Here is an 18,981-nt window from a genome sequence, read left to right as displayed (position 1 = left end):
CAAAATCCACAGTAATCCACAGTGTATTTAAAAGTTTATCTGAAGCCAATATGAAGCTTGAGCCATCCAAATTAGTCAAATCAAGTAGATATTTTTAAATGTTAAAATTTATGAAAAATGTCTTTTTAGTGCCAAAGTCCTTCTTTTTGTTACTATATTCTCACTGCAGCTCAACGGGGAGACACAAAGAGGGAATTTTATGCTAAAGAGACTGTAAATGTGGCAGATATCCACTTGATATGACTAACTCAAACTACTGAAGCCTCATATAAGCTTCACATCAACTTTTAAATGCATTTTTGTGTGGACACACTTTGAATTTTGTCCCCCATCACTTACATTGAAAGCACATTTGAAGGGGATCTTTTAACAGCCAGTATGAACAGGAGGAATGATTACAGCAAGAAAACATGTTAAATGTTCATTTGGGCTCCTGACTGTTGTTTTAAGACACAATTGAAAAATTGTGAACAGATCCCTTAAAAGATCAATCAGATCAAATCAGTTCATATACTTATTTAATCTCTGGTCACATTGGCACTGGGTGGCGCTGTAGCTCTTATTTATTTGTGTACAACGCTGGAAAACACTTTCACAGATACACCCCGGTCGTCACGGATGTGAGTAACCGACTGTAGTAGTCATGACGTGGACTGTCTGCCCTCGTCGTGCCGGTCGTCTCCCACTTATCGAGACTCAGCCACCGACGAGCAGGAGAGCAGAAGCTAACGAGTTGGCTTCCCGGCGGATTACACGCGATTTATTCGGTGTGGTTAACAGCTCTTTTGGTGGTACGTATCGTTACTGTACTTTACTAAGACTATACTTAAAGCTAGTTGACAATATATTAATATCCAGTCGGCTAACGTCATCGTTAACCAGCTAGCATGTTAGCATTTTAATAAAGCTAACTAGTGCTAACCATTAGCTAGCGGCGTCTGCGTCATCTAGATCAACAGATATACAAGATATTTTCTCAATGGTCTTGTCAGCTGTTGTGGGCAGACACAGAGAAGACTACACAACATGTGGTGCATTAGTTGTAGCTTTAATAGTCTAATATGAGCTTATTCTGTCGACAGCCGGTGATAGTAATGTTAGTCCAAGCTCTTAAAGTAGCTAACTAGCTAAACCTACCAGATATGTGTATTAATAGTCAATTGTTTGTTGATACATCCGGTTTCCAGATGAGCAACCTCCTTCACCTGTAACGTAACTGTGTGTGATTCATTTAGCAGCCTTATTTAGACATTATTAATCAATTATGTTGTTCAGCCCTTTTCCTTTTTCCTTTATAGCCATATTACTTTGTCAGTGTTTACATGAGTGACAATTTAAAAACCCTGCTAGCTGGCAGTGTTTCCATGTTGTGCCTTTCTATTTCAGTGGATACTCTTAATCCACATTTTGAGCTAGATTACTACATCAGGCTTCTGGATTATCAAGCACATTTATACTGTAAGTGTGTGCAACATGTGGTAAAGATTCAAATCAGATCACTTGATTGCCCCCCTGTGTCGTGTTTAGATGTCTGTTGCAGCTGATCTGTCTTGAGATCAGATGTCAGCAGCTATCAGAGTGAATACGACAGGTGCATCGCAGCCTCGTCACAGGTGGAAACAGTCCTGCGTCTGCTGTGGCTGAGAGGACATGAATTGGATACGTGTTTCCCGCTCTGCTGCTCTGTTACTAAGTAGACCTCTTCAGATTTTAGTCAGATATGTGTAAGAGATGTGATATGTTACAGCCAGCTGAGAGTCATACCGCTTCCCGCCGCTTGGATCTGATAGGAACATTGTTGGAAAGCTCCAAGGCAGTTGCTCCGGCCAAGTCTGCTATCTCGCAGAGATCCTGATATGAAGCTGCGGATTTGCAGATGTGCCAGACACTACATTGTGGTTGACTCTGACAGAAAGTATCACATCGCCTTGAGACACTGTTATTGTGAGCTATTGTGTGACTTTCCACACCGAAGATGTGAAAAGATGTTTGTAAATCAGGGCAAGCCTGAACTTGTCGGAGTCAGGTGTGAAGTAAGACGCCTGTTGGTGTTTTTGAGTGGATTCTTCTCCCAAGGGTCGTACGTTTGAGGCTGCCCTTAGGGTTTCAAAAGGGTTGCGAAGAGATGCCAGGACTTGCATTCATTGTGGGGAACTCTCTGCCTTCAATTGGTGTGATAAAAGACAGTAATTCACAAGGAGGTGCAATACGGAGACAACATGATGGTTGCTTTTCATGTTGCCTGTAGCATTTACAGTAGGTGTAAATGATGTGTTTCAAGGTGCAGTATATTCTAAATACCCTCAGAGTGCAATGTTGAATATGACACTAAAGGACAATGAGGTGCAGTGAAAGCACTTGGGCTGAAAAGACAGATCATATGACTTTACTTTTGTTGTTTGACTGCGAAGAAGAGCGTCTTTTTATGGGGACAGCGAGGGGGAGTGTCAGAGGAGTGGTCATAAAAATAACTGAGGAAAATTACAGTTTTGTGACATACACACACACTCTGCTGGGCGTGGGTCAGAGGAGAAAGAAACGGTTGCCCACAGTCTAACAAAGTCTAATGAGTAGTTTCTGTATGAAAACATCTGTCTTTTGGTCTCCTCAAACCGTGCGGCAACGGAGGCAGGAATGTCGGTATTATTTTGGGTTGTTGATGCCCCTGATCCTAAAGATTTAGCGGTAACTTCTAGTAATTCTCAAAATGTGTTAAGCATATTCATGGTGCTCAATTATACGACATGTCTTTTGTGTTTCAGGAAGATGAATACATTACTTTTGTCTACCGAACTGAACACAACTCTAAGAATGTTTCTGTAAAATCTCAACGCATTCATCCTCTTGCTTTGTGTTCTTGCAGGCTATGATGAGGTGGTGACCTTCGGTCGGCCAGGCCGTGAGATGATTGCAGCTTGGCGCAGAGAAAAGACGGAGCAGAGTGATTGAGAAAGAAGAATGGGCAGAAGTGTCTGGGGCTGCTGGCAAGGCATCGTCTCTACTGCAGTGCTCTACGGCTCTTTGGCCCTATTTACCTCCATTCTCCACAATGTTTTCCTGCTTTACTACGTGGAGACATTTGTGTCCATCTACAAGATTGATAAAATCTCCTTTTGGGTGGGAGAGGTGAGTGAGAAGAGACATGGATTTGTATTACCAGTATCTTGACTTGTTGTCCGGACACTTTGAAGTATTTCAGAAACAGTTTTTGCAGTAGTTGCGATGATTATGTATGCTTAAATTGAACAGCAAAGTTGTGAGACGACAAAAATACCGTATTGCACAGCTGTATTTAAAATAGCCTACATGTATTCTCACGAGCTTGACATCATGTTCTAGCTTATCAGTAAAACCTGACGAAGGCTGTTTGGTTACTTTCTTTCTAGTTTGGCAATAAGCCGTCATCAGCCTTTATCTGCTGATTTAATATAGCTTTATTGTCTTCCTGTCGTCCTTCCTGTTTTCTCTACAGACAGTGTTCCTCCTGTGGAACAGTCTGAATGACCCTCTCTTCGGCTGGCTGAGTGACCGCTCCTTCCTCAGCTCTCCTCAGTAAGTGTGCTCCATCCTCCCACCTTTTCTTGTTTTTCCTTGTAATTTTTCAACATATACTTTTGGGTCAAGTTGAACGTGTTATTTCCATGCTGCAGATAAAAAAACCTGTGAGTTAGCCTTACTCAGAAATGTTAGCGGTAGCAGCAATGAGGGTTAGTTCTTCTTTTTCAGTTGCACATCCTCTTTTGAAAAAGTGAAAAAAAAAAAACCAATCTGATTTAATACAGACAACTGAGAAGTCATAGCAGCGTCAAAGTTCCTTTGATGTTTATCAGCACAGCCCATCTGTCAGCCAAGAACTGATCAGCCAAGATACCGATGATTAAAAAGCATAAAAGTTAATTTAACTTTCTGCCCGTGTTTGTTTTCCCACACAGTATAACGTAATAGCAAAAGAACGTTAAGCTATTTCTCTTTTTTGTTGGAATGATGCCAAAAATTTAGGAAATTATCTTCTTCAGTCTTGACATACCTATGCCCTCTGGTTCCTCCTGCTTATCCGGTCAACCTGCAGATTTCTACCTCTGACGCACACGTCGTCCCAGCTGATCTGATGCAAAGACATTTAAATGGGCATGCACACACAAATGTTTCAGGATCAGGTGTAGTAATGCTCATGAGGTTGAGTAAACACAGTCAGAGCTGTCAAACATAAGGCTGCCATCCGTGTTTGCGTTAGGAGTCAACTTTTGTATTATCACAAGGTGGTGACATGACAAAGTTGATAACTTTATTTCGTTGGGAAGTTTGTCATGTCTTCACTGTTTATTGTCTGGATGTCGTACAACAGGAACCTGCGCTGTTCACCCAGTGATTTATTTGTCCTGTTTTTTATGATGGTTTAAATATATTTAATGGGTTTATGTTGTTTGCTGTTTCTGTATTTGCATTGTTTGAAATATAACGTAAGATATGCTAAACTGACCTTCAATATATCCACCAGCAAAACAAACAACAAGCTTGCGAGTATTTCAACAGGTCTTTTGGCCTTGTCTGTTGTTAACTCTGTCCAAACATTAGTCTATTTGCACCAGTGAAGTTGCTTAATTATCGCTGAACTTGCCTCTTTATGTAATTACAGCTGATTTTTATTTATTTAATTTTTTTTTCTTGTTTTTCCACCCAGGACTGGCTCCCAGATCACAACTCCAGAGGTGGTGCTGAAGCGCCTGAAGGCCCTCTCCACGAATGGCCCTCTCTTTTCTCTGTCCTTCCTGGCCTTCTGGGTGGCGTGGGCCAGGCCAGGCCTGCAGTTCCTGGTGTGCCTGTGTTTATATGATGGGTTCCTCACCATGGTGGACCTCCACCACAGCGCCCTGCTGGCTGACCTCGCCGTATCTGCCACCGATCGCACGCGCCTCAACTTCCACTGCTCGGTGTTCAGCGCTCTGGGCTCATTCTCCGTGTTTCTGTCCTACTCCTTCTGGGACAAGGAAGATTTCTACTCCTTCCGTCTCTTCTGTGTGACTCTGGCAGCTTTTTCCGTCTTGGGCTTTTTCTTAGTGTCTCGGTTGCTACGGTATCGCTTTCAAAAGGAAGTCCGAACAAGACAGGATGAGACACTGACGCTTAAGGAGTAAGGGTTTTCTAAAGAACTGGAAGTTCTCCTTAAATGTGGTTAAGATGTTTTTAGACTGTGATGATGTTTTTCTTCTCTGTCTTACTCCTCTCTTACTTTCTTTTCTTTTATCCCAGGCTGAATGTTGGCAATGCTCCACTTACCCATCCAGAAAAACCTGTAACTATTGGACAGTACCTCAAGCAGCTCTCCAAACACAAGAACTTCATGTGGTTTGTGTCAATGAATCTTATTCAGGTAATATGATAATCACATTGGATAAACTATGAGTGCTAGTAGAGATAAAGTGCACAGAGCTGTTAAAAATATCATTCTGACAAGTGAAAAAAGTGGTTAGAAACAGTAGATTTGGATGATATGGACAAAATGAATATGATGCTAGTTATCACAGCAGTTTTCTATTGATAGAGTACAATTAATTTATCAAAAATAACAATGTGAGTCAGCTGTTCTGGTGTTTTGATAAGAAGAAAAATCCTTTAATTGTCAAAATGTGACAGATTTTGTAGTGTGTTCTTTATTTTTTTTAACTGTTTGTATAATAATCTATAAATACAATGTACTATTATTATTACTATTAGATTTAAAATATAACTAGTCATTAATTTGGGTAACCTTTTATCTAAATTTGGTCATAATATGATTATACAAAGACATACATAGTCAAGTTTATTTAAATAGCCCAGAATCACAGATGTGTCTGTACAACATAGGACATGCCCTACCCTCAGACCCTCGATTAGGAAAAATTAAAACATTTTCAATCATCACCCAGTCCTTAATCAAAAGCATCACAGGAATTTAGCTGTAAACACCTTTATCTTGTGTAAGTATACTAGCACTATTTTTAGAAAACTCATAATTGTCTCAGAAGCTGATCTGCTTTTCCGTCATCTGTTTATTTTAATCCTTAGTTTTAGGTCAGATTTATCAAAAGCATTCTAATGATCAGTTTTCATGTAAGAAAAATGGTCGTAGCAAAGGGAAGATTTGTTGTTTTGTGTTGGGTTTTTTTTTTTTTTACTTCAGCTACTCAGTTTCACTCTTTCGTTATTTGCTCGGCTCTCTCTACAGGTGTTTCACTGCCATTTCAACAGCAACTTCTTCCCTCTTTTCCTGGAGCATCTCCTGTCTGACAATATTTCTGCCTCTACGGGTTCTATATTACTTGGTAAGATTATTTAAAGAGACGGTAAATAACTCACACATTTAAGATTTACTAATCCAGAGCGATACCTGAGCAACACAGACAGAATGAATAACGCTAAAATTATCACAGCTAATTATCTAAGCTGTCTAAGTGTTAAAACAGTAATGTTAAATGCAAGAGCAGTGTGATTTCTTAATATTTTCCACTGGATTTGTGTGCTGAAAGGATGAAGCATACAAGCTGATGACTTAGAAACTTTCTTTTATACACAATAAGCACATTTTAGTTGCCAATTAGCAGATGAAGACTTGCAGAAAAACTGAAGTTGTATAATTTATCTCCTGAATTGTTAGGAGCAGATCTAATTGTGGCTGGAAAAAAAGAATAGATTTCTATTTTCATATTAATTTGCTGTCTGTTTTATTTTTTTTGTTTTTCAACTCCCAATCCTTTCAATGATTATTATTTCTGCTGATTTTTAGCCTTTTCTTTAAATGCTGCTCTGCTTCTGCTCCCATGCAGGGATCTCTTATATTGCCCCCCACCTGAACAACTTGTATTTCCTGACACTGTGCCAGCGTTATGGGGTTTACCAGGTTATCCGCTGGCTATTTATGCTCAAACTGGGACTTAGTGTGGCTATGCTGCTGGCAGGGGCTGACCACATTTATCTGCTGTGCATCTTCATTGCTAGGTATGGCCACGCACACACATCAGCACACGCATCGGTGATCCGATGTGTGACAGCTTGTCTTTTTTTGGTTTTTGTTGGCTTGTTTTGTTTTTTAAGGTTGGTCATCAAAGCTTGAATACACACAGCAGCACATGTTAAGAATAAGCAGAAATGCTCCGTGCAGCACAGCATTCACAAGGACACATCAAGGGCTCTTTCTGTCACAGCCTGTTTCGAAGGTCGACTCACAAATTGTTTTATCCAAACAGTGTTAACTTTTCTTTGCTGCAAGACCTTTTTTTTTCCCCAGGAGAAATGTTTACTTCACTCTACATTTGTCCTAAATGTTGACCCTTTCTTCTAATCCCTGTAAAAGTCAAGTCAATTTTATTTCTATAGCCCAAAATCACACATTTACACACATCATCACACATCTTAATGTTATTTTTTTTTTTGTCCTTGATGTGTTGCAGCTTTTTATTCAGGCAGTTAGTCATGTTAGTCCATTATTAATGTCAAATAATCATTCTGTTCTTACAGTTGACACTAGCATTTGAGCACTCTGCCGCCGTGTCTTGATTGGGGCGTGTGTGTGTTGTGGTTTGTCACATCAGTCAAGTGGTGTTAGGTGCCAACAGGGTGTGAATACTTTTGGTTCTCTATATCAAAGCTTGAGCACCACAAGTGACCTCACTGATGAAGTTGTTAAATTTCACACGACATAATGTGGTTTTGCACACACAGAGACACACCCAAGCATGCTTTATTATGTCAGAGACTATAAACATTCCCCTCCTTAGACTGCACTCAACAAAAAGGCATCGTGAATGATAAAAGCAACTCCTAAGCCTGATAAACAACTGGCAACAGAATCTCTATATAATTTTTTTTTCTTTTCACATTACAAAACATCTTTAAAATTAAAAGTTTAAGCAATAAATGTTCACAAAACAAAGCAGCTGATATCCTGCTTGAGACTGTAACCTGACTCCTCTTCCTCCTAGTAACCGAGTGTTTACAGAGGGGACATGCAAGCTGCTGAAACTGGTGATATCCGATCTGGTGGATGAAGACTTTGTGGTCAATCGACGTCAGCAGGCCGCCTCTGCGCTCCTCTTCGGGATGGTCGCCTTGTTGACAAAACCCGGCCAGACGTTCGCCCCTCTCATCGGCACATGGCTGCTCTGTGTTTACACAGGTACAGAGACAAACAGACTAGATCCTCATGAGCAGGCGTCATATCTTTGTTTCTTACACTGCTACAAGTTGCTGCGGTCATGTGTCTTTTGTCCTCCTGGTAGACAAAGTCTACTGTCGAGTCGCTCAGTTGGTCCAGCAAATGACATGAATTCCAGCCCTATCTATGATCAGTGTGTGTGTGTGTGTGTGTGTGTGAACGACTGTCTTAACAGTACAGCAATATGATGTTGATATGACTTCATGCAACTGAAACCTTTTGAAAGCTGAACGGCTGTGAAGATCAAATCAGTTCGACTTGCACAACAGGCTCAACATGACAAATGAGAAAAGATCTGATCAGAGTCAAGAATTTATGTGCAGGGCAGGTTTTCTCCAAGGGGTTTGTTCAGTAGCAGCAACGCATCTCATCTCGTTATCAGTTTAGCTAAAAATAGCCACACACTCACATTAGATAATTGACACTTTCGTATGTGAAATAGCTTCTCTGGTCTTTTCTACTTAATGTGAATTTTTTATTTCGGGCAGTGCGGCCCATCTGCTTAGTCTTCATTTTGTCTTCGATAGCTATATTATATCATTGTGATAAAGAGAAAGGACATATTTTGTTCCAATCATGTTCAGTTATAAGTTTTTCTTTCCACTTAACCACCTTAGCTATCCCTCCAAAGCACAATTTGTTTTATGTATTATTTCATAAAGCCAAGTAATTGGATTCCTTACATATTCTTTTAAATTTTTTGCAGGGCTTCCTCATTAGAAAATACAAAATCGAAACATACTGTGTTCAAAGTGAATTGATTCATGAGTGTGTACTGTGCATTTTTCTCATACTGTATTTCTCTTCCCCAGGTTATGATATTTTCGAGAGGGAACCCATGAAGGACTCTCTGGTTTCTGTGCCTGACGTGGCCTCTGGCTCAGGGACTCCGCCTCTACGCCTGGGCTGCTTCTACATGTTGGTGTTTGTGCCTATCACCTGTGCCCTGCTTCAGCTGGCCGCCTGGTCTCGCTTCACACTTCATGGTCGCAAGCTGCAAGGGATCAAGACCCTGAGGCAAGGGGCCCAGCATGGCCACCTTATAGATGTCAAGGCCATATGAACTGAATAGAGCTGGGTGAAGCTGCACACAGACACTTTTTTTTTTTTTAAATTGTCAGTTTAGAAGTTTCTTTGATAAAGGCTTAAAATCAGACCAGAAAGCTTCTCAGATGTCTTCACTCTGCAGTCCAGCCTTGCGTGCAAGAATAGGAACCGTTGCACAACATGTGGCTTTGCACGGTAGGCTGACTGGGAAGAACATGAAACATTTGGAGAAAATGAAACCTGCCTTATTTTTTTATATTAAAGTATTTACCTATATTTATATTTGAACAGATGACCAAAAGATAAAGTAAGACCAATCAATCCTTTGGATGCAGAAGGACCAAGACAATTTTTATGGTGCAGGCCAAAGATGGGGGCCCCCTTTTTAAAACCGTTAGGAAAGTATAATTCTAGTCTAAAAGTACAGTCCGAATGCCTTTTGCTGCTAAGTGATTCATCTATAACATCAGCTCGGTTTAGAAACCAGGAGGGGAGAAGATTTAACCACAGTTCTGTTCTGATATCTGATGTTATAAACAAAATGAAATAATGTCTTCACAGTGCTATTGATACTGCATGAAACCTGCGCTTCAGAGCCGATTCATGATTCTTTACATTCACACAGAATGTTCCAGCCAGTTTTGATGTTGAGAACTGTATTTTCTGATATGTCCAGTATTGATGATGATGATGATAATGATGATGTTTTTGCACAAAACTGCCATTTGTTGTACTTCTAACATTCTGATCGTGACAAACTGTATGTAATGTCGTGTGGATAACTGGAATTAGGAAATGATATGTTGATAACCATATTATCCGTTCACTTTTGTAATTTTTCAGATCATACAAAGAATGTGTGGCATTACCACAAATAAACCTCATCTATCTTGAAGTCAACCAAACTCTGCTTTGTATTGACACCTTTTTATATGATAAATCACCTGTCTAACCCCAAGAAAGACTATTCAAACTCTGCTGCAAAAACACAGTGGCTTTATTTGAAGCCAAGCATTTTTGCAAACTTTTTCTTTAATGGGCCACAACCCTGAAATGTGAAATTGTAGGCCCATGTTATCATGCAAAAATTTAAGGAAGTGAAAGCAAAAGTACTTAATCAGGAAATGTTGATGCTAAAACTTGTAGGTATTGTTTATAACAGTCATCTGAGACACTAGCCATTTGCAGTTTTAGTTATTTTCCCACATTGTAATTCTGAGAAAAGACATATGTAAAGGACATTCTCAGACCTGCTATGTGCTTGCAGTATCAAGAATCCATTGCATGGGAATGTCATCATCATGAGAATAACTGGGACACATATTGTGAGTTTAGAAACATGCCAGAAGGCATTCCCGTTATAAAAGATCTAAAGAAACTGGTTCAGTTTGATTCAACTGCAGTTATATTTTGTCCGTAAGAAAGACACCAACCACTGTTTGTGAGTGCTGTATGGATTGTGATGAATTGTATTGTGTGTGCTCCAATGATACAGGTACTAGCTTTGGGGAATGCAACCACACAAACTAAAAAGATAACCAGAAAGAGGCCCTGGAGTACAAATTAGCTACTGGGCTAATAATTTAAACCTTGCTCTACCTGTGCAACATGTATTTTTTCCATATTAGAATTACATTACATATATTTGATTAAACAATAACTTAAGGATATAAAACATGTGAGCACAAACTGGAAATAATGAGTCTTAAACAATATTTTGACTGAGGGATCCATCTAAAAATAGTGCCTCAAGATTAGGTAAAGCAATTATGGGTTCTGTGTGTATTGTTCGTTGGGCTCATTAAAGCTTAACTCTGTCTTTAATGTGCTTTCGTTTGAATTGGTTCACACACAAGAAGCCTGTAGCCCTCAAGGGCCCCCAAGTTCCAACTTTGCCTGGTTGGGAGGATCACAATCAGAGTAAATCACAAGTCTGTCACTTAACTGTAACCTTTAACATAAATCATCTACATATTGTGGAACACCTATCAAGCATACTGAAGTTCAAAATGTATATTGTAGAGAAACAAACCATGTTTCTCTACAATATAGCTAGTTGAAAGACCACCATACAATCTACAACTCTGTCTGCCCTTGATTATGGTGATGTATATATATGCATGCTTCTCCCTCCACCTTAAAGCCTCTTGACTGTGTATCACACACACTGTGCTGTGCTTCAAATTCCTCACTCACCATTACATTGCAAATGAGGGAGAAGGGAGCAGCATTGTACTGTATGTTTATTTATAAGGCTCTGCTGCAAAAACTGCCTCATTACTTCTGCTGTCTGACTACATTTAAATACAGTACCTACAATGTCAGGTCACAGGACATTTTAACATTACCTCTTGTTCACACTGAACTTGGAAAAAGTGGGTTCAAATACTATGCTGTGAAAAAATGGAATGAGCTGCGAAAAAATATGAAGTTTCACTCCAATTTCACCTGAACAAAAAGGCTGTGTATTATGTAATGCTTATGTATTTGCAATCCCACTTGTAATTGCTTTTCGTAATGCATCTAATGTTTAATGTGTGACTGAATTAACAGTGCACTTGTCTGTGCTTAAACTTTATCCTTGCACACGGGTCTCTCTTGACAAAGACACAATGAGACTACCTGTTTAAATAAAGGATTAAATAAATATTCCTCTAGATCCTGCCAGAACCTCATCTCGCCTGCTTAATAGTTGAACAAGTGGATCCAACAACTGCTTCACGTCCCCTGTAGCCATAAATGCTAACTCAGCTCGCGGTGCTTTAAAGACGTAATATTCACTTTTCACCTAGGATTAGTTTTAACGACTAGGGTGCTTCATGCAAAGTTGTCATCTTTCAATAATACTTTCTTTGACTGGTGAAATCAGGCCCAACTCTTTGTTCTGGGGACGCTAAAGCTTGCGATTCGACGGCGGAAGCAGCGGGATGTAATCCTCACGCCTTTTCGCCTCCTTTGGGTGTACAGCGCATGCGTACGGACACACATTATTTTACCCTTTTTCCACTTTAATCCACTTGCTTTTAATTTCACGATTAATCTTGTTAGACTTGTGCGTAACAATAATCTATTTCGCTAAATTTACGGGCTACAGAAAGCGTTGTTTTTTCTCCAAGAGGGACAACGTACCCATCATGCACCGCGCGCGCAATACTTCCAACGTTTCTGATAACATCTATCGTTATAGTTGATATTCCGTGCTCACATCTCATATAAGCAGCTTATATACGATATATCACCTTAATTTAGTTTAAAAATAGACTTTCTACTGGATGATTGAATTACCACCGTTACTGTAGAGTGTATGTCGCTGAATGGCTCCCTGTATCGTTTCAAATTTAAGGTAGTACACTCATGTTTCTCTTCAGATCGTATAAATCTTTCGCCTTTTACTAAAGATTTCCGTGGAGAGGAACAATATGAGTTCTAACTAATTTTTTGACGCCCTGCCTCGTGCGGGGCTTCCTGCTTCTGTGAAATAGAAATAAAATAATATTATCATAGTACTTAGTAATATTCTACTGTGTTTTCAGTCACATGGTAAATAATGTTCTTATTATGATCACCTTACAACAGTGAGAATGTAGCAACAACAAAAACATAAATGTATTTGTTTGGCATAATTTCATTTATTATTTCATGTATTGTACTCATTGGGGCTTTGTACAGTTTTAGATATAAATGTTCACATATGATGTACCGCACCAGAGTTAGCAAAAACATTTTCTTAAAAGATATAAGAAGGATATTAATGTATTGTGTTCATTTTGCTCTGCACATCCTGAAACTGTGCCTCATTTATTTTGGCATTGTTGCTACACTAAAAGACTGTGTGGTTTGTAAGTGTATTAATCATACATCCGAGGCAGATTTTGCTTTATTGTGTACACATAAACATGCACAGTTTGGGTTTTTTAAGTTAAAACAAGAAGAATGAGGCACAAGCTTACATCAGCAATCTTATAATTGTCTAAGTTTCATATTCATACGTGTAAGTTTGCCAACAATAAAACTTCTCTGCTCAGTTATTCATACAGGATGTGAGCAGCACTTTAAACCTGCTTACATGTACATGTCAATAAATCAGTATTAATGTTCTTGTAATATATTATGATAAATATACGCTAAATGGGGTCAGTTTGCATACGTGCATACAGGACCTTTACTTGTAAGAGTATTTTTAATTGTAGTATTACTACAATTGTAGTATTGTAGTAGTACTACTTTTACTTAAAGGCCACGCTCACTTTGCCTACCACTGACATACTGTACTTGACATAAATAAATATACATTGTCACAAGCTTCCTGCTTTTAACGTATAATTTTGGTGCCAAATTCAAATAGTTATTGGTTAAAGTGTCAAAAGTTAGATTTATAGTCAGTTCATTTCTCTTTATCTGTGTAGGATATCCTATCATTAATAACAGCCGTTGTACAAAGAAAATCAAAAGCTTTAAAAGGTGACTTTATCCTGATTTCTTCTTTAGTCTTCCTCCTTTTAAAATGCTCACTGTCCACCCAGATTATTCTTGTGTATGTGAGAGTAAGAATATCCAGGCCAGCTAAAACACTCCCACACTGAGACATAAATACTGTGTATCCGGTGGAGAAAAAAAGGAAAAGAGAATTCAACTTTATTAATATCACAATATTGCGGTTCAACATGTGTTATGTGAGTTCAAATCTCCATGAAGGAATGCCTCAAAATATCTCCACTGGGTAAGAGATAGATTTTGTTTGATATTTCTGATATATATCGACATATTTACATTTATATTTACAGTTGCAGGCGGTGGAGACACGTGGTACGTTTTATTCATGGTTGTATTGGACGGAAAGTCCAACAGAGGGTGTACGCATGCGCAGATTTCGGTGAAGTTGTGTTCATTAGACGCTGGTAAATAAATAGATGTACTAGATGGAACTAGACTTTTAACAAATACTTGGTTGTGTTTTTTTACGTTTATAGTTTTACATAAAATCCTGTTCACTTGTAAATGTTTTCTTGTGTTTGTTCAAAAGTTAAAAGGTCAGAGATCCGCCGCACCGTCACTGTAGCGTGTATGTCAGTGAATGACCCCCTTTGTAGTAACTTTAAAGGAGCAGTACACTCATGTTTCTCTTCAGATCGTATAAATCTTTCGCCTTTTACTAAAGATTTCCGTGGAGAGGAATATTATGAGTTCTAACTAATTTTTTGATGCCCTGCCTCGTGCGGGGCTTCCTGTTATGTCCAAGATAAAAATTATGAAATAATTAGTTTACCTCTTCCAATATTCGTGCACGACGTATATTATGTTTATCATAACGGCACGTAGACTTTCACATGACATTATTATAATACTGAGAACTCAGTGGCGGAATGTGATGAAGTACATTTACTCGAGTACCGTACCTATAATTTTGAGGTACTTGTACTTTAATTTGTTTTTTTCATTTCATGATACTTCATACTTCCACTCCACTGCAATTCAGAGGGAAATATTGCACTTTTTACTCCACTACATGTATTTGACAGCTACAGTTGTGTAGCTACTTTTCAGACCAATATTTTATACATAAACTATGTGATAATCTTTATAAAATAACTATAAAATAGCATTGTTATAGATGAGACTATCCAACAGTGTAAAGTGGTAAGATTAGCGTCACTTTGACATCTTTAAAATGCTGCTTACATGAACATCTCAATAAATAATATTCCTGTAATATATTCGTGATAAATATAACACTTTAAACAGGGTCAGTTTGCACAATGAGTACCTTCACTTTGATACTTTAAGTATATTTTGCTGACAATTCTTAAGTTCTTTTACTGAAGAAAGATTTTCAATGCAGGACTTTTACTTAAGTATTTTTAATTGTGGTATTGTTAGTTTTAAAGTAAAAGATCTGAGTACTTATTCTTATTCCAACACCGGTAACTGAACAGTACGCACATACAACATACATATGTACAAACAAAACTGATCATATTAGGGATACAACCAGTGACCGTTTTTCACAAAGCAAAACAAATAACACACATTTGTTAACACATTCAAGTTTAGTGTACAAAGAATATAAAATGCTTTAAAAGGTGACTTTATCCTGATTATTTCTTTAGTCTGCCTTCTTTTAAAATGTTCAACGTCTATGCAGACTGTTTTTGTCTACGTGCAATGAATTAATAATATCCAGACCAGCTAAAACACTCCCACACTGAGACATAAATACTATGTATCCGGTGGGGGGGGAAAAGAAAAGAGAATTCAACTTTATTTATATCACAATATTGCGGTTCGATATGTGTTATGTGAGTTCAAATCTCCATGAAGAAATGCCTCAAAACATCTCTACTGGGTAAGAGGTAGATTTATATGATATTTCTAATATATATCGACATACTTGACATTTATATTTACAGTTTCAGTCTATGGAAACACGTGGTACGGTTTATTCATGGTTGTATTGGAGGTAAAATCCAGCAGAGGGTGTACGCATGCGCAGAGTTTAGTGGCGTTGTGCTTTAGACGCTGGTAAATAAATAAATGTACTTTTTTATGCGAAGTAGAGTTTTAATATAGACCTGATTGTGTTTGTTTTCTTGACGTGCATCTTTTTAATATAAAATCCTGTTAAGTTATAAATGTTTTCTTGTGTTTGTTTAAAAGTTAAAGGCGAAAGATCCGCAGCACCGTTACTGTAGAGGGTCTGTCAGTAAATCACTCCGTTTATAGCAACATTAAAGGGGCAGTTCACTCATGTTTCTCTTCAGAACGTATAAATCTTTCGCCTTTTACTAAAGATTTCCGTGGAGAGGAACAACATGAGTTCATACTAATTTTTTGATGCCCTGCCTCGTGCGGGGCTTCTTACGCTGTCTAAAATTAAAAAAACAAATTTTAAAATGACACGTTGAGAACTTAATATAGATATTCCTCTGAACAGGCTGACTCATTAGCAGTGGATGTGGTTACTATAGTGATATAGCAATATGCACGTAGACTGTTTTGTAAACACAACGAAACAGTGACTAGAAAATCCTCATATACTGCATGTATTTGTTCATTTTAATTTAATGAAACAGCATGAACATTCAACATATATACAGTACAAAACTCATATCATGAATATAACTAGAGAGCATTAAAAACTTCAAGAAACTAAAAAAAAACTAGAAAAAAAGCAACAAAGATAACATACATTAGTAAAATAAAACATTATATACAAATACTATTCAGTCATATGTGCATGCTTACATCGTATGTACATTTATTTCATAAATATGCTGCCCACAGTTTATTTTTGATAAACTGAAATATCTGAACATGAATCATTTTGGTACCATAATCAAATAGTTATTGGTTAAAGTGTCCGAAATCTTTGCCTGAAACACCAGTAACATCTTTATCTTTAATATGCAATTCTCTCTTATTATTTTACCTAATAAGTCTAGGAAGTATTTAGTATTACTGTGTTATGGTATGTAATGTCAAAATGAATCATCACCTAGCCACTCTTTCCAGTCCACCCTCAGTGCCATAAAAAGAATGCACAAACATGACGAATGTGTTGGGAAGTATTGTTAAAGTTGGACTTCCCATTTCTCGTGGCTTCAGCGTTGTGATGTGTCACCGGCAGGCTCTCTCAGTAGAGAAACCCACTCATACAGAACAGGAAGCAAGAGTGAAGCAGGCGAGCAGATACGTTTACATGAGAGCAGCAGTTTGAGCTCTACGACTGCAAATCTTTAGATACACAAACTGCTTCAAAGTGCTTTGAGAGACGTCCAATCTTTGGAAACATAAATCAGGCAAGTACACAAATTTATTACCCCACTCTGAAGCCTCGCGATATGTGAGTCTACGATTGTGATTTATCTTAATGCTGAGTCTGTTTTTAGCATGAAAGTATTTTATAATTTCTTTTATTTACGCTGGTTATACTTCTATACTTTTTGTTAGATATCACTGACCTGCCAAATTCAACATGATATTGTGAGTTAAATTTGTCTGAGAGCTTAGTAAAGTCATTTTTTCCTATGCTTGTTTTCCCATAACTTACTTTCTTTAGCATTTTTCTTTGTATTTTGTGATGCACATATGATTAAAACACAAATATTAACACTCACACTCAATGAAAATGTTAAGATTTAACAACATGGCTACAAAAAACAACAAAATTGTAGCTTTTGCATGTGAAATAGCGTCTAACTGTTGTTGTTTTTTTCTGGTATGTGTGAACTAGACACTCTCTGAAGATGGTCCATAGGTAAAAAAAAAAAAAAAAAAAAAAGAGCTTGAAAAGAGAAACCTGAGATTGCCAAGTGACATCACGCTCAGCCGTGGTTGATGCACGCTTCCTGGCTTCCTGCCTTGTGGTGAAGCAGCTTTCAATCTGCTGCAGTCTTCTAGCAGCCTGTGAGTACGTTTAAGTTAAAGTTGTTTTGCAGCAAATGGAAACAGCTTCCTGTCTATTCCTGCACACACAGACAGACATATAACTTTCACCTCTGCCAGTCTTTTGTTCATACTTATCTCACCTTACATCTGAAACTGCGTCGACGTTACTTGTAAGTCAGCATTCTTATGATAAGACATGTCATGTCACTTTTAGTTACATAGCACATTTAAAAACAACAGGAGTTGACCAAAAGTGCAGATGGATTAACATCTGCCTCAATACAAGTAAACACATAAAAGGCAATGATACATAATATAATAGAATAATACATATAATACATAGAAGGCAAGACTAAAGTGGGAAATACCTAAAAATACTAAAATAATAAAATCGAAGTGATAGAATAAGAAGTTAAGAGAAACAACCAAACCAACAGCAGATTAAAACACAGAGAGAGGATGTTAAAAATAAATTAAGTGGGCTTGACAAAAACCATGAGGCAACCTCAGAGTGAACTAAAAGCAAGAGAAAAAAGGTGGCTCTTTAAATCTGATTGGTGGAACAGGACTTAACATGGGACCGGAGACTATTTCGGAGTCTGGGAGTAAAAACAGAAAAAGCTCGGTCACCTTTGGTTTAGAGGCGTGAGTGGATGACTGAGAGGAGGCATTGTTAGGATGACCTAAGTGACCTGGGGGGGCAGAATATGGAATCAGCAGATCAGTAATGTATTGTGAAGCTAATCCATTTAAAGCTTTAAAAACTAAACAAATAGTAAGATTTTAAAATCAATTCTGTATTTTCACTGCAATGCAAGTGAGCCAGAAAGAGGAGTGACATGATGTCTTCTCTTTGTTCCACTTTAAAGTCTAGCAGTTTCATTTTGAACCATTTGGAGTTGAGAAACGGTGGAATAGGTCAACCCCCTTTACAGAGAATTACAGTAGACAGATAACTGTTTCCAGGTGCTCATGAGATAAAAACGGCTTTAATTTGGCTATGATGATAAACTGATAAAAGCTGCCCTTCACAACACAGCTGAGCTGTTTGATAAAACTCAATGAAGTGTCCAAGAAGACACCAAGATTTTTAACTACAATGTGCAGATCTGCGGACAGGGACCCAAGCGCATAGCTTAGGCTAGTAGCAGAGCTAGGAGGGTCGAATATGATTACTTCAGTTTTGTTTAGTGTCATTTAGAAAGTTAAAGAGTTTCTTCAGTGAGCAGGCGCTGTCGGGTGTCACCGGGAAATAAAACTATATGTCGTCTGCATAACAGTGAATCAGAATATTGTAGAGCCAAGAGCCAAGAGGAAGCATTTATAATGAGATTTTGTTTTTTTTAAAAAAAAAA

General features: G+C 38.1%; 2 protein-coding genes and 3 non-coding genes across 5 annotated transcripts in view; all 5 read left to right on the top strand.

The window, feature by feature from the left end:
- Window positions 1–542: 542 nt before the first annotated feature.
- mfsd13a (major facilitator superfamily domain containing 13A) lies at window positions 543–10,146 on the top strand. Its single transcript, XM_044338204.1, has 9 exons — window positions 543–791; window positions 2,864–3,126; window positions 3,473–3,552; window positions 4,682–5,131; window positions 5,251–5,371; window positions 6,209–6,305; window positions 6,807–6,978; window positions 7,962–8,155; window positions 9,007–10,146. Exons 2-9 carry the CDS (start codon window positions 2,959–2,961, stop codon window positions 9,255–9,257), a joined length of 1,533 nt encoding a protein of 510 aa, XP_044194139.1. The 5' UTR covers window positions 543–791; window positions 2,864–2,958; the 3' UTR covers window positions 9,258–10,146.
- A 2,443-nt stretch (window positions 10,147–12,589) lies between these two features.
- On the top strand, window positions 12,590–12,704 carry LOC122972014. Its single transcript, XR_006399624.1, has one exon. It is a non-coding gene; the product is annotated as a U5 spliceosomal RNA (small nuclear RNA).
- A 1,645-nt stretch (window positions 12,705–14,349) lies between these two features.
- On the top strand, window positions 14,350–14,464 carry LOC122972009. Its single transcript, XR_006399620.1, has one exon. It is a non-coding gene; the product is annotated as a U5 spliceosomal RNA (small nuclear RNA).
- Window positions 14,465–15,980: 1,516 nt separating this feature from the next.
- On the top strand, window positions 15,981–16,094 carry LOC122972015. The gene has a single exon (XR_006399625.1). It is a non-coding gene; the product is annotated as a U5 spliceosomal RNA (small nuclear RNA).
- Window positions 16,095–17,458: 1,364 nt separating this feature from the next.
- The window catches only part of arhgap27 (Rho GTPase activating protein 27), a 29,081-nt gene continuing 27,558 nt past the window's right edge, over window positions 17,459–18,981 (top strand). The window contains exon 1 of the mRNA XM_044338075.1: window positions 17,459–17,644. The gene's annotated coding sequence lies outside the window, so the exon portion shown is untranslated. The remainder of the gene's footprint in view (window positions 17,645–18,981) is intronic.

The sequence above is a fragment of the Thunnus albacares genome, chromosome 20 (genome assembly GCF_914725855.1).
Source record: "Thunnus albacares chromosome 20, fThuAlb1.1, whole genome shotgun sequence".
NCBI lineage: Eukaryota > Metazoa > Chordata > Actinopteri > Scombriformes > Scombridae > Thunnus > Thunnus albacares.
Note: the sequence above shows the minus strand (reverse complement) of the source record. Positions and strands in the feature narration are given on the sequence as shown.